At 43.7% G+C, this 17,538-nt stretch overlaps 2 protein-coding genes across 9 annotated transcripts; both read left to right on the top strand.

Moving 5' to 3' along the window:
- Positions 1 to 2: 2 nt before the first annotated feature.
- LOC146717535 (protein FAM53C-like) lies at positions 3 to 5,291 on the top strand. 4 transcript variants are annotated; one of them, XM_085477717.1, is made up of 5 exons: positions 3 to 62; positions 2,274 to 2,522; positions 2,635 to 2,695; positions 2,774 to 3,600; positions 3,884 to 5,291. In XM_085477717.1, exons 2-5 carry the CDS (start codon positions 2,439 to 2,441, stop codon positions 4,118 to 4,120), a joined length of 1,209 nt encoding a protein of 402 aa, XP_085333843.1. In that variant the 5' UTR covers positions 3 to 62; positions 2,274 to 2,438; the 3' UTR covers positions 4,121 to 5,291. The 4 variants fall into 4 exon arrangements, with proteins under 4 accessions (XP_085333843.1, XP_085333851.1, XP_085333825.1 ...); XM_085477725.1 differs by having other exon boundaries at positions 45 to 67; XM_085477699.1 differs by lacking the exon at positions 3 to 62 and adding an exon at positions 419 to 477.
- Positions 5,292 to 5,495: 204 nt separating this feature from the next.
- ctbp1l (C-terminal binding protein 1-like) lies at positions 5,496 to 16,687 on the top strand. 5 transcript variants are annotated; one of them, XM_085477637.1, is made up of 11 exons: positions 5,496 to 5,882; positions 6,929 to 6,977; positions 7,350 to 7,496; positions 11,214 to 11,368; positions 12,251 to 12,395; positions 12,512 to 12,718; positions 12,837 to 13,051; positions 13,736 to 13,866; positions 13,971 to 14,098; positions 15,343 to 15,460; positions 15,544 to 16,687. In XM_085477637.1, exons 3-11 carry the CDS (start codon positions 7,436 to 7,438, stop codon positions 15,728 to 15,730), a joined length of 1,347 nt encoding a protein of 448 aa, XP_085333763.1. In that variant the 5' UTR covers positions 5,496 to 5,882; positions 6,929 to 6,977; positions 7,350 to 7,435; the 3' UTR covers positions 15,731 to 16,687. The 5 variants fall into 5 exon arrangements, with proteins under 5 accessions (XP_085333763.1, XP_085333774.1, XP_085333793.1 ...); XM_085477648.1 differs by lacking the exon at positions 5,496 to 5,882 and adding an exon at positions 6,054 to 6,199; XM_085477667.1 differs by lacking the exon at positions 5,496 to 5,882 and adding an exon at positions 6,244 to 6,263.
- The last annotated feature ends 851 nt before the right edge of the window (positions 16,688 to 17,538 follow it).

Raw genomic sequence — 17,538 nt, 5'->3', positions numbered from 1 at the left:
GTCGGTGGCAGAGCTGAGTTCAAACACTTTGTAGTTTTAACTTTTCTTTTCCCCTGTCACAGGTAAGGTAGGGTATCTAAATTTAATAAATATTTTATTATTCGACCTATATTATAAAATACATTTGCCTTTATTGTTAGACAGGAAGATTTGAAATTACGCTCTCGCTTTAACCAGAACGGTGTCACTGTGGGACGGTCAAAGTGACAGAAGCTCGTAAAATAATTGCAATGTGTTTTGCTGTGAGTTCAGTTTATTTTCCTCCAAAACAACAGAAAAAAACAATAGTAAACGTTATACATTTCTGGTATGTCTAAACCTCATTTAAGCATCTCTTGAATCACCAGTTGTAAAGGCATGTGACAAAAACACCCTCTCAATTGGTATCGTCCAGAAGCTATAAATACTCAGTTAATCTGCTCGCCACCCGGTGCACTCGCTGCGCAGCTTTGGTTGCTTAGGAACGCCTGAAAGCAGGTAATACATCAAGACAGCTGTAGCATGCTAGCTTGCAACCAAGCTGCCTGACCAAGCTAACGCTACAAGTGATTTAGACATAGACTGTTGGGTTAGCGTTAAATTTAGGAACGCAAATTTTCATACTGGCCTTACAAAACGTAGCTATAACCGACTGGAATGACAAGCCTCTAACCGGTCGCAATCAGATCTATTGTAATAAACTGACGCTAGTAATTTTAGTGCATTTATCCTATGAGCTAGCTGACAACTTGGTGCTTCACTGGCTGCATCGTGTTCGTGAGCTAGCTTACCACATACCACCTTGCTCACCGGCTATAATCGGAATCCTATCGATCCTGTAAGTTTAGCATTATTTTAATGTGTTACATTGTAACGAACAACAGCTGGATTGCAGTTCATGAATTTTAGCTGATGGGCAGAAACGTGGTTTGAGTAAGCTGCGCAACACTGTGTTAAACTCGCTTGTTTTCCATTTTTTAAATATTTTTTTTTTATTTTTTTTTTTAAATACAGTGTCCTTAAGTCAAAGCTATTTTATCAAGGTGGCTGTGCTAGAGGTTTCTTGTCATTTCGACAGCGTCCTATATTTTTTTTTCTTATGCTGATCGAATGTATGTTTGCTAGTCACACTGAAAAGTGATGCTAAAGTTTTATACTAGTTACTTGACAGCTCTTGATTGTGTTCAGGACATGACAGTGGAAAAAGCTTGGTCTTGTGCCCCTTAAATAATGTCTTGTGGCATGTGGAACTAGGCTAGCAAATGCACTGTTTGCCACAAGGAGGAGGAAGGCCCTGGAGGCCACATCTTGACTCAACAGTGATTGAACGAAAGTCTCTTAAGTGAGCTGAAATATAAATGCCATCAAAGGGCCTCAAAGTTGCTAGATTAATATTTGGTTTTTTTGAAGGGGGGTTTTCCACCCTACATGTGCTCTACACATTCTTTTAAACAGAAGTCCAAAGGCTAATGGGTCATGTTACATTTTAATGCAACGGTCATTCTGTGTCTTTTACTTTCAATTTGAGATGTACAGCACTGAGTAATAGACTTCCTGGGATTCCATACATGGGCTACTGCAGGGGAATCTTCAGGTGTTTGTGCATTCAGTAACTAATGTTTTTTTTTTTTTTTTTTTTTTAAGTTTTTGATTACAAGTAGAGTAGTTCAGGACTGTATTTGGTTTGGCCTCAAGTAAGTCCTTGAGACCTGGTCACTATTCTTTTGTCCCCTTTACAAAGATACTATGGTATGCTTCCAGCCCCTGTCCCATTCATTTTTCACACACTTCCCCCTCCATCCTTTCCCTTTTAGTCTTTCCCTCCCCCTTCCATTCTTTACTACTCACAACTTTTGTCATTTCAGTTTATTGGACCCTACTGACTTGATTGCAAAAGTTTTCACTTGAGTTGTAGTCTGCATCTCCTTCGAAATAAAATTTTCTTTGGAGTCCCATTTGGAATGACAATATGAACTTAATTTGATGAAATGTGACGTGCTGCTTTGTTCAGGGTCACCTCATGTCCATGTGTGATTCTCGCCTTAGTGAGCATAAACTTCTGCTCCTGCATGAATGAAAGGGCAACTTATAATCCCTAGCTTGGTTCACATAGACCTGTGGTCAGTGTTTGGTGTGCAGCTTTTCTGTTCCTCTTGCTGTGGGCTTTCCCAAACAGAAAAACAAACATTAAAAAGTACCCTCTGCCCCACAATGACTAAACTAGTTTGATTTCTCTGCAGTTTGTCTAACCACTTATTTAATTTGTTTCAATCTATTCTCACCTGCCTCTCTAGGTTGCATAAAGATGTTGGTGGCAAAGTGAGGAACCTGGTCAGTCTGGCTGGTTGAGGTGTAGAGGGGACGCCACAAACCACGCCAGAACTCTGACTAATGACACTTTCACTGCCCTTGGTAAATCTCCTCATCTCCATGTCTCTCCCTGGATCATAGCTACAAATATGGTGACTCTTATAACAGAGCAACTTCGTAAGCAGAGTTTAGAAGAACCCTATCACAAGGCCTTCTCATTCAGTGTGAATGTGGTGAGTTGGATGGTTTAGATGGAACAAAGTCTTGTCCTTCAAACTGATTTTGTTTCATTGACTTGGTTTTCTCACTTCTGATTTTGAAAACAAGTCATTCTGTTTGTTACAGTCATTACCTACAGTGGGCTCCAGTCCCACTGTCTCGTGGAGTGCTCATAAAACAACACAAGGCAAGTTTAGTGAGTTAAGAGCAACATTTGTGACCAGTGGGGAAATTGGCCTCATGTTTATCTTTTTGGCATTTTCAGAGAGCTACACCTCAACTACACATCCATCATCTGTTGCCAGTGTTTTGGATGACTCCTGTGGACTTGATTCACTATGGCCTACTTCTCAATCTGGAGAATCACTCCAGAGACCAGAACGTCCCTTCAAGGCTTTCCAAAGTTCACCTCCGCCACCTCCAAAACGCCACTGCCGGTCCCTCTCTGTTCCAGAGGATCTGTCTCAGTGCCGCACCACCTGGCATCCCAGCGCATCAAGGGTTTGGACCCCGGTGAAACGTAGCTGTCACAGTGGTGGAGCATCTAGTTCAGGCTCTGGAGCCAGCTCTTTGCCACTTTGTGGTCCTAGTTCCTCCTTCCCCTCTTCCTCCGTACACTCATCTGCTAGTCCTACCTTCTTTAGCTTAGCGCTATCGTCTGACTCCCTGATATCATGGGGCTTCCCATGGGACCCCTGCGATACACTGAAAGGAGCGTGTTCTGCATCCTTTGCTACGCCTTCTTCGTGCTCTTCTTCACCGGCCCCGCTGACCTCACACTATGTGCTGCAGCGTCGCTTCTCCCTCTCCCCTGTACACATTCAGAAATCTCCTACGGTGCCCTTGCCCCCCCAACCCTGTGCAGGTTCAGCCTTGAAATATGGCCGTTCTGACTTGGAGCACCCAGCGCTGTCTCCGTCTCCTACTTCAGCCTGCAGCACACCATCCTCATCTAGGCGTGGCCTCCACCCTGCTTTGCCACGTTGCCACTCGCAGCCCTGTGACATGCGCAAACCTCGCTTAAAGAGGCGCCATGACCCAGATGTTCTGCCCTACCCAAGGCCAGTCCTCGACTTCAGCAAGATGACACAGGTGAGCAAGGAAGGTGGTCCATCAGTGTTACAGTACCTCTGTGACGGAGGCTAATAGTATTGGTGAGCAATCAAGTTCACTACTTTCCTTAAATGTAGCCTTCTCTTCGAGACCTTTTGTGATCTTTTTTTTTTTTTCTTTTTTTGCTTTTATCTCATCACTTATGTTTTACCACTTTATCTTTATCACTTATTATTTGATGCAAGGACGCAAGACAGTAATTATTTTTGTCTATAAAAATAGTAACATGATGATCATGATGCACATGGTTTTTCCTGCTTAGATTGGTAATCGTGAGAGCCCTGCATATGGACCAGGTAGCGGTTTGATTCCAGTGACCTCACAGGTGGAACGACGTTCGGCTTTCTCTCCGGCAGAGTTTCTGGGAAGAGCCAGCATCGGGCCGCTCAGTGAAAGTGAGGAAGAGGAAGACGAAAGGAGGCCTGCAGATGGAGGACAAAAGATTGTTTTTGAAAGAGACTGTACAGAATTGGATCTGAACCTTATAGAAGAAAACTGATCGCTCCTTGGTGCTCTCAGTGTTATAACTGCATCAATATCCATGTTAAGCACACCTGCAGGCTTATATTTTCTTTTTAATATAACGTGCTCTTCTGGCAGTTGGTGGAAACCTGCTGCCCTCTCTATACAAATGTCCAGAGTTTAAAAGTAAGATCCAAGGACCCCATGTGGGAGGCTAATATCCAATGACATTGCTGCGATCATAACACTTGAGCTTGCTCACTATTGAAAATTGCACAAATTTTGTTAGCGCTGGCCTGTTGAAGCACTCCTTAAGGAAATGTGCATGAGCGAATAAGCAAGATTTAATGCGCACAGATTTTTGACTAATATTTGATATTAAGACAAGTCTTAATTAGCATAAGCCACTGGTTTGCATCTTGATGGCCTTACATATCCTTATCAAAGAACTTTATTGCCAGAGGTTGACAGAATGTTTCTATTACATGATGCACACTAAATGCCAGTAACTGAATGAGACCGATTGTTGTTCAGTGCTGCTTCTGATACTCGAGTAGACTACTTTTGTATTTGGCTGACTGAATTAAATGTGAGCTGTTTAACAGTAGCTAAAATGTTGCTGTGTGTAAGATTAAAAAAAAAAAAAAAAAGCCCATACAATAAGTATCCATATTTAATTGTTCTGTGTATTTAACAGGATACATTCCACTTTTTAAAAATCTCGCCTAAAGCCTCTTCACTTTTACTGCTGTTCTAACTTTTCAGATATATTCTGCTTTTCTTCTGGCACAAACGACATAACACACCCTCTACGTTACATTATCTTTTTGGAGTTTGTGTAATTGCTTTGACATTGACACATCTTGTTAACAGTGACACGGCTTACATAAACTGACCATGCCTTAAGCTTAAAATACAGAGTTCTTGGTGCTGTGCTCTTGTTTTTCACAGCCAGGCTCCTGTTTGCACTGATTGAGATATTTCTGAATTCGAGGCACATACACTTCAGTGGTCAGTCGTATGAGTGCTGCAGCTGGTCTTCACAGGGCACAATGTAACGGGCTGTACAGTGGTTTGAGTGAGTACATGCGTCCAGCCATTTCTGAGAGTGTATGTAACGAAAGAGTGAGGCTTTTAAGAAATGATTTCTTTGGCTGGAAATATACTTGTTGCACAATTTATGTACAAATAAATTTAATAGAATTATTTTTTTTTTCCCAAAAAGTGTCTTGTCCTTCTTTTCTTCTTCTTAAATGAATATGAATGTTGTTTCATGCTTGGACCCAACATAAAGAAAGTCAGGGGGCAGTAGATAATTGGATTATTGTGACACCTAGTGGCTGATCTCAGTATAATAGTCGTGCTGTATGGATATACTGTATAGTCCAGTTTGGGTTAGTTAACATAGATATTGACACACATACACCTACATTTCGCGCTCGGGGAGAAAATATGTTTTTCTTGTAAACTATATTGTAGCTAGCTGTAACCGAATTACAAATTGAGCAGAATCGGGTCTGCGGGTGTATGTGTAAGAACGCTGCACACGAAGTTAAAGTTTAAGCAGAAAGTTTTGATAGCTGCCTGCAGACTTGTTGCACTAGAGTTTGCGCGTCTTTGTCGTTCCGCCTTGAAAGGTGAGGGCGCTCCTTCCAGTCCAAGGATGCTTTCTCGCACACTGTCTGACCCCCACATCGACAAGCCACTTCCTCTTTGTCTAATTTCATGGCGATCGGGAGAGAGGGAACACCGCCGACGCACGCACACTGTCTGAGCACTCCTCAAAGAGTTTATTCGGGGTAAATAATTATCATTTCTCCTCACAAGATTCGCTTTTTAGTTCACAAAGTAGATGTGGTTCAAATCAAGCATACGGGCGATTGTTCCTTCCCCGAAGATTTAATGATTTTAAAGCTTCTGGGTCAGATATTTCACATTGTAGCGCTCTTCGCTGATAACAGATCGGACGAAATGGGCTCCCCCTCCGTTCTCATCTCCCACACACTCAGCTGCACGCTAGTTATCGGCGATAGCTAGCTAACGTTAGCAACGCTTCAAACGCCTCATGTAATTGTGGACGTGGGTTGTAGCAACACTATTCACGAGTTAATGAGAAGTAAATAACATCAAAAACAACGTGTACTCGAAAGTTGGCGGGAGTTTGAACTTGCCACTAAAATGTTAGAGAGTCCTCAAGTGTTTGTGTTTGGGTTAGCTAGCCACCGTCGCGCAGCTAGCTGCTGTGCTATGTGTTTAGTTAGCGATAGCTCGGATTGCGATTCAAAAGTTAATGCTAGCTGAACTAACTCGGAGTGGACTTTAGTGAATGTCATCTGCGTATATGAGTCAATAAATGTAACGTTTGCATTTAACGGATGAATGTTATCCTTCATTGTAAGCGTTCCGGTGTTTCTGGATAGAGTAGAAACGAGTGAGCTAGCACTGTAAGCTAACTAGTTCATTAACGGTAATTTGGGAGCTAACCGTTGGGGATATTATAACCAAAAAGTTATCAAGAGTGTCCTTTCGTACTGTTTATTCGTACTGTGTACCTAGGTTGTTGTAGTAAAGTTAAGGAGAAAGTTGGGGAACACGAACGAGTGTAACTGTGAAAAAGAAGGGGGGGAAAAAACTATGCGAGTTGTACAGCGCAAGTTACTTCTCTCAAAATACTTTTGCCACTAGATGATGGCCATATCATTTTAATTGCTGTGCATGCGATGTTATAAGTGTCGAGTTTTATTCAGTTATTATTATTATTTTTATTATTTTAATGAGCCACCTGCAGCGTCACTGTTTCGCATTATTATCACCTAAAGTAATTTTATCTCTGCTTTGTTTACAGTGTAAACTAAGTTGTGAAGCTGATTGGTGCAACAGACGCTATTCTCCAGGTGAGTCTGTCTAAACCCTGCAGCTGTACTAATAAATCCTTATAATAAGTTTCTGGGGGTAAATATACAGTATATTTCCCCCAACGCCCCCAAAACCGTAGTCCTGTAACTTTTTAGCTTTAGTTATCACTTGATCTTGTGAAAAAAAAGTTTCACTTGAGAGTGTTTTCATTCCTGGCAAGTTTGATTATGGCTAACTTCTAATACTCCAAATTCTATGTGTTTAAAAAGAAAGTGACTCTTTTTTTGAATTCTAAAATCCTCATTACTTTTCATTTGCAAGTTGGGTTTAATGCAGGTGTCAACATAAGGATGCATTTAAAATTTCAATTTTTTTCATCTTTTCATTTTTGGCTGGATTCTTGTACGCAGGTGAAAATACGTGGACGTCATTAAAGGGACCCTGCCACCACTTGGATCTGTTCTTTCTGTGTCCCTGGGTATAGACTGCTTGGTGTATGGCTCTGATGGACAAGCACAAACAAATCAAGCGGCAGAGACTCGACCGCATTTGTGAGGGTGAGACTATAAGCATTACAGTCATATATATGTAGGATTCTCAAAAAAAATATATATATATAAGTGTTTTGAGGAAGTATAATAACATTTGTTTGTAATGTTCCTGTGCCATTGCACATAATGATAGTTTCTTATGAAATAATCTTTAATACTTGGTTGCAGAAGATATTTACTACATGCTGTGTCCTCATGAGAAAACCACCTTTTAAGCCACAACTCACAAGGGTTTTAACTCCGAAGGCGGACAGTAGTAAAGAATTTGAAATATCCATCAGAATGGGCAGATGCACACAGTCACGGTGAAATTAATTGTTTCGATTTTTAGGTGAGAAAAATAGGTGAACTTGGATCTTTTTAGCAAAATGCATTTGAAGATGTTGCACTGCAGATTTCTAGAGATACAGTGGTTGGAGAGTGGAGAGTTGATGATAGTGATGAGACATAACGGTGCGCTAAAATGGAGGGAAGCGTCTGGAAGAGTCTCAGGAGACGGGTGAAAGGGAGAGAGGACAAGGTGAAGGGTCGTGGCCGCAGCTACAGGGAAACGGGCCAGCTGTCTCTTTAAAAAACGACAACAGCCCCCCAAACCGCTCTCAGCCTCAGCTTGGGCTATGCTAATGAGGTTAGTGCTGGTTGGCTGGCTCTCAATAGAGTCGCCCGGTGATTGGAGGCAGGCTGTGGGGGAGGGGCTGGGCGTGGATGACAGCTGGGATCCAGTCAGCCAAGAGCAGGCTAACAGAGAGAGAGGGAGGAAAAAAAAAACGAGCAATAGAGGGAGAGCAAGGCGAGGGTAGAGAGAGAGGAAGACAGGCTGACAGACTTCATAATGCAAGGTTAGCCCCGGTGCTCATGTGTTTTCTATATCGGCATGTGTTTTTGAAATTTGTGAACTGTGGAAGGGGGGAAGGGATCTAGGCTCTGGGTGTGGTGCCGGCTATGTGTGTGCAGTTTCCCTTTTTTCTTTTTTTTCCTTTTTTGTCTTTAGTGTGTGTTGGTGTCGCAGGCGTAAGAAGGAACTGAATAATCGCATGTGTGTGTATGTGGGTCTCACTGTGTCTGGGTGGAGTACTGCTGCTTGCTGCATTATCATCGCTTGCTGCCCCTCCCCCCTCACCTCTTACTCTAACTACAGAAGGGGGGGGGGGGGAGGAGGAGGAGGAGGGAGTAAGGGGAAAGAAAGGGAGAGGGAGGGAGAATGAATGAATCACTGAATGAATTGCATTGTGTGTGCGGCCATGCTCGCTGGTTGTAGGCCTCGGGTATACCGATGTCCTTTGCTCAGATTGCTCTCTGTGTAGGCCTACTTGGATATATATTTTTACACAGGGAGTCTTTGTGACGCACCCATTTGGGTTTTTCTGCATAGTAAGAGTCTTTGTTTTTTGTCTTTTTTTTTCTCTAGCCTGTTTGCAGTCAGCATGACGGCATTCTTGAACCTTCTGCCGCAAATGTGAATCACACTGCTAAATGGTGTGCATCAGATTGAGTGTACCAGGCTTTATAAATACCTTTTTCCCCTCAGCTTGTGTGCATTTTATTCATGAATTGAGATATGCTCAGGCGTCAGAGGAAGCTTTCGCAAATATTTGTTTTCCACCCCCCTTCCAGCTACCAGCGCCTTTTCTTCCTCAACAGTCTCACCATTACGTCCTGTCTTCTGTCCAAGTAAATGTTCCTGCTTGTCACACTCCCCACCATGGGGGCAGGCGCACACACACCTGTCACCCAACAGGACTGAGATAGTGAGTGCTGGCGCATGTGTGGAGTCAGTCCAAGCCTGAAGACGTTAAAGTCGCCTTCACGCGTCCCTAGAGATTATTTGGGCAGGTTATCCAGCTCTCAATCCAGGTGTTAAGTGGACTTTAGCTGGCTTAAATGCAGCAAAATGTGTGAGTAGCACAGGTAATTGTCTAGAGAATCCACAGCGAGTGAGTGGGCGTCATGTGTCCTGCCTCCAGCAGGCTCTACCCAAGTGGACAGTCTCCTGTTGTCTTCTAGTCCTGAGAAATAAGTGTTGGATCTGATTCTCCTGAAAGATTTATCCAGATTTCATGTGAGAAAACTACAGTGAGCAAGAGTAAAACACACTTTACTGATGTAGCTGTTTTTGCAAAGATGTGGCGTTTATAATTTAATTGAATAGTCTGTACCAGTAAAAATATGATTTTTATATACCAAAAACAAAAATATTATCCAACATACTTAAATGTTGTGTTAAAACACTGACATGGCAGATCATTTATTTAAGATGTTAATATTATAATTTCTTTTTTGAGAAGACACAGACTGAAGTGTTAGGGTTTTTGCTGAGTGGCTTACTAATGTTACAGTTACATTATGTTGGCATAAGCATTTAGTGTTAGCCACTGCAAACATTTCAGCCTATAAAACAAAGTTAATTTCACAACAGCAGTGCCAGCTGTCTCAAACAAAACGCTAACGTGTATTTCAGGATAACCTAAGAAGGACCATACTTTGTTTGCTGATACTATGAAGTGAAACCCACTCAACTTGAATTCCGTGAACCGATCTGGATGCTGGTCTTTCAGGTGCTTTGCTCAACTGGAAGTATTTCCTCCCTTTCTCTAAAAAATATCATTTAATTTGCAGGGGGCATGTTGCACTTATCATCCCTTGCTTGCCCACCTTTGAATGCAAAGTACTTCCTGTTTTTCTTAGCTACCATATCGGTTCTCGCGGCATCCCTATTGATCCCTCTGATTTGTGGTAATCGTGCAATATTGACCGTAGTGCACATGAGCTAGTTGTGCAGATGTTTGCTGCTGAGGTGTTTGTGAGTGTGCGATTGGGGAAATAAAAGGGTACAACAGGAAAAATAAGAAGTAGGGACTCTTCCAGACGGGAGAATTTAGGTCATGACTCAGGCCCCCCCTCCTCTCCAATCCCCACAACCTCCTCCCAGAGACCCCACAGTTTTCTCCGCCCCTCCCCCAGTCATCATACACCCATCACCTCACCCCCGTTGTCCCTACCCCCACCCGTCTGCTCATACAGTAGGCAGGCCAAGTTCCCAGAATTAACACTTAACTAAAAGCCTCTCTTTCATTAACCAGTGTCCGAGCTTCCCCTTTATGAGTAGTAGATTTGAACAGGACGCGATGGATCTGTGAAGTCTTGACGGTGTATAATGGTTACATGCCATCCTAAACAGAGCTGGAGTTCAATGCCAACTAGGCCAGATGGCTGGACACTGTCCATGCCCCATCATAGATATGGTTACACATTGCTTTTGTAACCTTAAAACACTTGGTATAAACACACACACACACACACTTAAACACACCATTTTGATAGTTCCCTTAAGGTTCTGGTGTAAGTGTTGGAAAAATACAGTCATAAAAGTCTTGAGTTATTATTGTCTAGCTCTGTTTAGCCATGTGCGCAGGGTTTTTTTTGTGAGGGTATGATGACTTGTATCACGTCGGATAGTCCAGACATGGGAAATGCAGACTGTTGAGTCACAAACCTTCAGCTGAAATTTACTGGTTCTGAAATGCAAGTAGCTGGTAGCTCTTTACGTCAAACGTCATGTGGAAGCTACATTTGAAAGGGGGCAAAAAAGCAGAAAGGCTGTGTAACAAAATCTGTTTGAAAACAAGTGCTCACATGCGTCTGTGGCAATTTGATACTTTTACCTGGTTCTTGCTTCAGATTGATTTGATGCACATTTGTCCCTTTTCTCCCCGGCGGACTCAGGTATCCGACCCCCAATCCTGAATGGGCCAATGCACCCTCGGCCTCTGGTGGCCCTGCTGGACGGGCGTGACTGCACTGTGGAGATGCCCATCCTGAAAGATGTGGCCACAGTGGCTTTCTGTGATGCCCAGTCTACACAAGAGATTCATGAAAAGGTAGAGGAGACACAAGCACACACGTTAAAAAGGCACGACATTCTGATGTCACATGAAACATTCTTCTAAAACCTTCTAAATGTCAAAAAAGGCTGCATTCCCTTTTCCTAGAGCTGTAAACTTCAGACAGCGTCTAAGCTGTCTACACAAAAGAAACCTGCGGAGAAAAAAATTCCCCCCCACACAGATTTGGCTGTGACAGATGGCTCAGACATATTAACAAGCACATTTTATGTTATGTTATGTTACATAGTCTCTCAGAGAGAACCCTCTCACTTCTTTTTTTCCTTACTTAGAAGGCTCAGTTACTAACTATCTCTGACCTTCCTGTCTCATGTTTTTCTTGCTGGCTGCCTTGCTGGCCAGGATGCTATTGTAGCGGTCCTCACTATCATTCACCTGCTTCCTAAGAGAGGATCTGTCCCATGGTTGGAAAGATTCCATCTACACCATCCTGGGCTGCAGCTGGAGATTGTTAGTCCTTGCTTTGCTTTGAAACTCCATTATGAGCTGGAGAATCGCTCTTAACAGAACCTGCAGCAGATGGAAAAGTGTTTCATGTACAAACAACGTGAAGTCACTCAGGATTAGCACCGCTAGCTGCAGCCCAAGACAGTGGAGATGAATGCAGTTGATTAGTTTAGTTTATTATTTCTTTCTTTATTTCCTCACTTCATTATTCATTTATCATAATGCACTTAGCAATAGATTTGTAAAGAAGCAGCTGTATTATTTGATGATTTATTTAAGAGAGCATGCATGCACCTCCTTCACAAGTGGAATCGAAATCTGTGCACAACACTGCAGCCTTGTAACAGAATGATAAGTGCAGTCCACTGAGATGAACACCGAGGTGTTAAAATTTCCATCTGTCTCCAACAGGTGCTAAACGAGGCAGTGGCCGCTCTGCTGTACCACACTATCACTCTATCCAGAGATGACTTGGAAAAGTTTAAAGGCCTACGAGTAATTGTCAGGATCGGCTCCGGCTTCGACAACGTTGATGTCAAAGCAGCCGCTGAGCTGGGTGAGAGGATCAAATTTGTACTGTATTTTCAGAGACTTGTACAGCCATGCTGTGACACACAGTAAAACAGAACGGTTTAGTTAGTGTTTCTTTCTTCTTTTCTACCTGTTATTTAGGCATCGCTGTCTGTAACGTGCCAGCAGCCTCAGTGGAAGAGACAGCGGACACTTCGCTATGTCTGATTCTCAACCTGTACAGGCGAGTAACCTGGATGCACCAAGCTCTAAGGGAGGGGACCCGTGCTTCTAGCGTGGAGCAGATCAGAGAGGTGGCTGGTGGCGCCGCTCGTATCCGGGGGGAAACGCTGGGCATTATTGGTCTAGGTGAGTAAAAAGCGTAGTGAGGGGTGGCATCAAAGTAAGGAAATGTGACGAATTTTAAAATAAGCCTGTGCACCACTAATGGCTTCTTATACCCCTAACCTCCCCTTCCTCCTTCCAGGACGTGTTGGTCAAGCAGTAGCTCTGCGGGCAAAGGCCTTTGGTTTTGGCGTGATCTTTTATGACCCTTACCTGCCCGATGGCGTGGAGCGCTCACTCGGCCTGCAGAGAATGGCCACTCTGCAGGACTTGCTAATCCACTCTGACTGTGTGTCCCTGCACTGCAGCCTCAATGAGCACAACCACCATCTCATTAATGACTTCACCATCAAACAGGTGTGTGAACATACTCCAAATATCCAAAACAATGTTGGTTTCAGAAAGGGTAGTATTACTTCCACCTCAGCTATGTTTTGTTTAGAATAGATTGTCTAGTGACAACATACCTCTGCTATCTGTTTAAACCCTGTGAGTAGCTTGCATTGTTTATTTTAGATGAGATTAGATACGACTGCATTCTGCCGTACTACTCTAAATATTATCTTGCATCAGCTGATAATTTGGTTCAGTTAGGTTATTAATTTTAGATGTATTTGTCACATCCATATGATTAGAAGTTTATTATCAAAATGACTTCAGTAACATCTGAGGACTCGTTCCTGCCTAATTCTGCCTTATTGCTCTTTGTGAGGATGAAAAATATTTTTCTGCAGGGGTCTTTGAATGCATTAATTGTAGTTTTTTGGTGGGATTAATTCAACATAATCATTATCTAGCATCAGCTAAGTAAATAATCGACAGGACTTTAAATGAGAGTGACAATTTCTATGTGCCAGACATTTCAAACATTTGCAGCTTTTCCTGAGCCAAACCTTGTAATTGTGTGACTGTGTGTGTTAATCAGAGTTTAATAGTGCTCATTTGTTTCAGTTTGTACTGCATTTCGCTGGAAATTGAAATTCTTAGCCTTTCCTCGCAAGCTCTCATCCACATTGTTGAATGATATTGTTAATGACACAGATGCGCCAAGGAGCCTTCCTGGTGAACACATCTAGAGGCGGTCTGGTGGATGAGAAAGCACTGGCTCAGGCCCTAAAGGAAGGCCGGATACGAGGTGCCGCCCTGGACGTCCATGAGACAGAACCCTTCAGGTAACCCTAGTGAATTGGGCTCTAACTGGCCCGCTACATTCATACATAAGTGTGGTGCAAACCCTCAGTGCTCTCTCTGTATCAGCCTGTACTTTCTTCTCCAGTTTTTCAACAGGCCCTCTGAAGGATGCCCCCAACCTTATCTGTACCCCGCACACATCTTGGTACAGTGAGCAGGCATCTGTCGAGGCTCGTGAAGAGGCAGCCAGAGAGGTGCGCCGGGCCATCACTGGTAAGACGTGTACACTCATCTCATGAGATCAAGCCATTTCTTTCGCTGCAGTGAACGCATTATCATGTGACACTCCTCACTTTTTGGCAACTATCACTTTTCTAATGACAGTTTGGGTTCTGTGAATCGCCCAGTGTTTGTATCTCTAAGCATGCATACAGGTTTTTTGTGGTTAGGACAAGTGCAGAATTAGTGGATCAGAGCTGGAGTCTGACTAATTCTGGATTTTCTTAAGATGCGTGATAGAGTTTTAGAGTGCTACCAGGAGTACCCCTTGTTTCTCCTTTTTTGAACTGAGCAGTTACTGTCATATTTCAGACCGGCTTTCAGGACAAAGTTACTCAGTTTGGATCAGATGTTAGTGAAGGGGAACTCTGCCTTTACACTTTACTAGCACTACCCTTGGAAAAACCTAGAAACTCTTCTAATGATCATAAAACCAAGTTTTTATTACCGAGGTCTCAAAACTCATTAAGGGTCCATGGGATGTCCTCAAATATTGTCTTTATGGGAGAAGAGGTTAAAGAGTAAAATTCCAAAAACACAAATTTTTAAATTCTTGATTATATTTCCACACATAAAAATTTAAAATGAAATGCCTACCACCAAACACAGAGCATGTATGATGAATCAATCAATCAAAGCTTTATTCGCGACATGCAGGTTGCCCTGCAGTGAAATGGGACCCCCCCCCCCCCCCCCCCCCCCCCCCCCCCCCCAACCTTACAGACACAACACAGACATTACATGGGGATACAAGTCGAAGATCGGTAGCGTTACAGAAAAACACTGAAATATACACAACAATGGGAAAGTACAAGAGGGGAAAAAAGAGACCTCTACTCATGCTGTGCTTCCATGGTAGGACAGCATGAGAACAAGAAACAAAAAAACTCCTCTGCACAAAAAGCACATAAATGTCCACATCACACTTTGTGAAAGACATGACAAGCCACAGGATTGGGTGGGGGGTGAGGAGTAATACGAAGCGAACACAGCAGCCGCCCTGCACAGCGCTACCATTCCAGCGCGGCACATAGACCCGCTGTGTTCCCCCGCAGGAAACAAGCATCGAAGGCGTTTGGAATACACAGGCTTCATTGGAGTAACGTGTTCCCTGTTGCCATGCTGAGACTGTTTTGACTCATATTGCTAGAACATTAAACCAGAAATGTATCCGGTAGCTGAATAAGGAGGTTGTCGGTCATATCTGACAGCGAAACTTTGTGGTTTGTTTTCTGCAGGGCGTATCCCCGACAGTCTGAAGAACTGTGTTAATAAGGAGTATCTGATGGCAGCCTCTCAGTGGCCCGGCATTGAGGCCGCTACTGTTCACCCAGAACTAAATGGAGCCGCCTACAGGTGAGCGGAGAATTGACCGAGATTGCCTCATTGGTGATAAGGTTGAATTTAACCTGATCTGATTTTGTTTGGCTCTGTGTCAGATTTCCTCCGGGGCTGATCAACGTTGCAGCAGCAGGCGGTCTCCCAGGAGCTGCCGCAGGCGTTGAAAGTTTGGTTCCAGGAACCCTGGCACATGGCATCGCCCCCGTCTCCCACCCCCCTCACGCCCCATCCCCAGGGCAACCTACTAAGGCCGAAGCCGACAGAGACATCCCTTCCGACCAATAGCCCCCCCCCACCGCCGTCAGCACATTCCGTCATCTCTGGAAACCAACCCCCGCCTCCCAGGATCAGACACAACCCTACCCTCCAGTACATCGGCAGCACTAGTTTGACCTGACGTGGCTCTACAGTCTTTTCTCAGATCACATAACCAGCCCAGGAGTGACCTGTCCACACCACAACAATCCACCCCCCCAACCACCACCACCCAGAATACACCCTTGCCTCCATCATCCACCTGCTCACCCACCATCCCCTCATCTCCTTCACTCCCCCACTACGTCAGCAATAACTGTGTTCTCAAGGATTCAGTGATTGGATTGGTTTATTTCCTTAGTTGGTTGTTGTTTTAATGAAAAGTTGATCTGCTCTGGTTCTAGATGTTAATGTTTGTTTGTTTAAAAAAGAAGAAAACAAGAAAAAAAGCATTTCTGACACGAGGCTTTACAGTCTGCCTCCTGCAGTCCTCCTCTGACCACTAGAGGCACAGACACAGAATGGTTGAAGCCCCACTTTTGTACATTAATGGCTCATGTTACTGCTCTCTTCCTCTTTTCTTTTTCTTACCCTTTCCATCTTTCTCATGATGGGGGGTGAAGTTTGTACTGAAGTAAAAGAAGAAAACAGGACAGAATCACAAACAGTACATCCTCTTCTCCCTGCCAAGTATCTAGCTAACCCTTTAGCCCACTTTGGCCCTTGTCTCTCCTCTGCGCTGTCATCAGTTTGCTCAGCAGAGGGATCCATAATGCTGTCAGTGTGGAGCTCTCTGACTGTCACAGTGTGTTTTTTATCTGCTAAACTCGTCTGTGAGTATTAAACCCATTATTCTTTGTCAACTTTCACTGCTGCGATTGTCTAGTTTTAGGACAGTCATCCCTGTATTTACACACGCTTTTCCCCTTTTGGATTGTGATGTCATGAGATAAAAGCTCTGAGCGTCATATCAGAGATGTACCTGCATGTCCTGGTATGAATTTCTATCTCTTGCCAGCAGTCTTGAGTGATGTGCGTTTGAGTGTGCGAGTGAGCGTGTGAGGTCCTGTGCACCTGGTGCCCACAGGGACTCGATTGCAGCAGCTTTTCTGTTTTTCATTTCCTTCCCAGCTGGAAACCCAGCAGCATTTCAGCAGAGGGCGCTGTCTGGCTGCTCAGAGCAGAGGAAGCTGCCTGCAGCTTCTCTCAGTCACAGTTACAGGTAACCTTTAGTGACGAAGAACACGATGACACACTGCCGACGTTCAAACCACAGGAGGGGTGACCAGGGATAGATTACCGCCTTATTGTTAAGCTCGCGCCACAACCACCAACACACCCACTCTGTCACCCACCCTCCACTATTCTCCCACTGTGATGCTCCAACCCTATACATCTGCTCATGAATCCATCAATTCCTTCAAAGTGCGAGGGGACGATAGAGATTAGATTCTCCGTAGGAGCAAATGGGACGGTGTTCTTGCATGCTGGCTCATTAATGACCGTGGCATGCGTGTGTGTGCGCGCGTGATAGTGTGGGTTTGCGTGCGAGTGTGTGTTTGTATGTTCCCTCACCCTTATAACAAGCTGTTGTCGTTCCAAAGGAATAGCCCCTAGGAGTAACTCTTAAACGCTGTTGCCCTGGTGTCATGGGAACACCACTTCTAGTACCTCAGTAACAGATATTGAATGTACCGTGCATACCCTTTTATTTTTTTGTACAGATTTTCTAGATGCATCTTTACTATTCTTTACTAGAAGGGTTGTAAAATGGTAGCAGTAATGATACAATTTAAAAACAAAAAAAAGCCCCATAAAATAATTTGACAATATCTTTG

The sequence above is a fragment of the Copadichromis virginalis genome, linkage group LG2 (genome assembly GCF_057382275.1).
Source record: "Copadichromis virginalis isolate Kocher_CV1m ecotype Utaka linkage group LG2, C_Virginalis_male_GT1.1, whole genome shotgun sequence".
Taxonomy (NCBI): Eukaryota; Metazoa; Chordata; class Actinopteri; order Cichliformes; family Cichlidae; genus Copadichromis; species Copadichromis virginalis.
The sequence above is the reverse complement of the archived record's forward strand: the minus strand, read 5'-3'. Positions and strand labels throughout refer to the sequence as shown.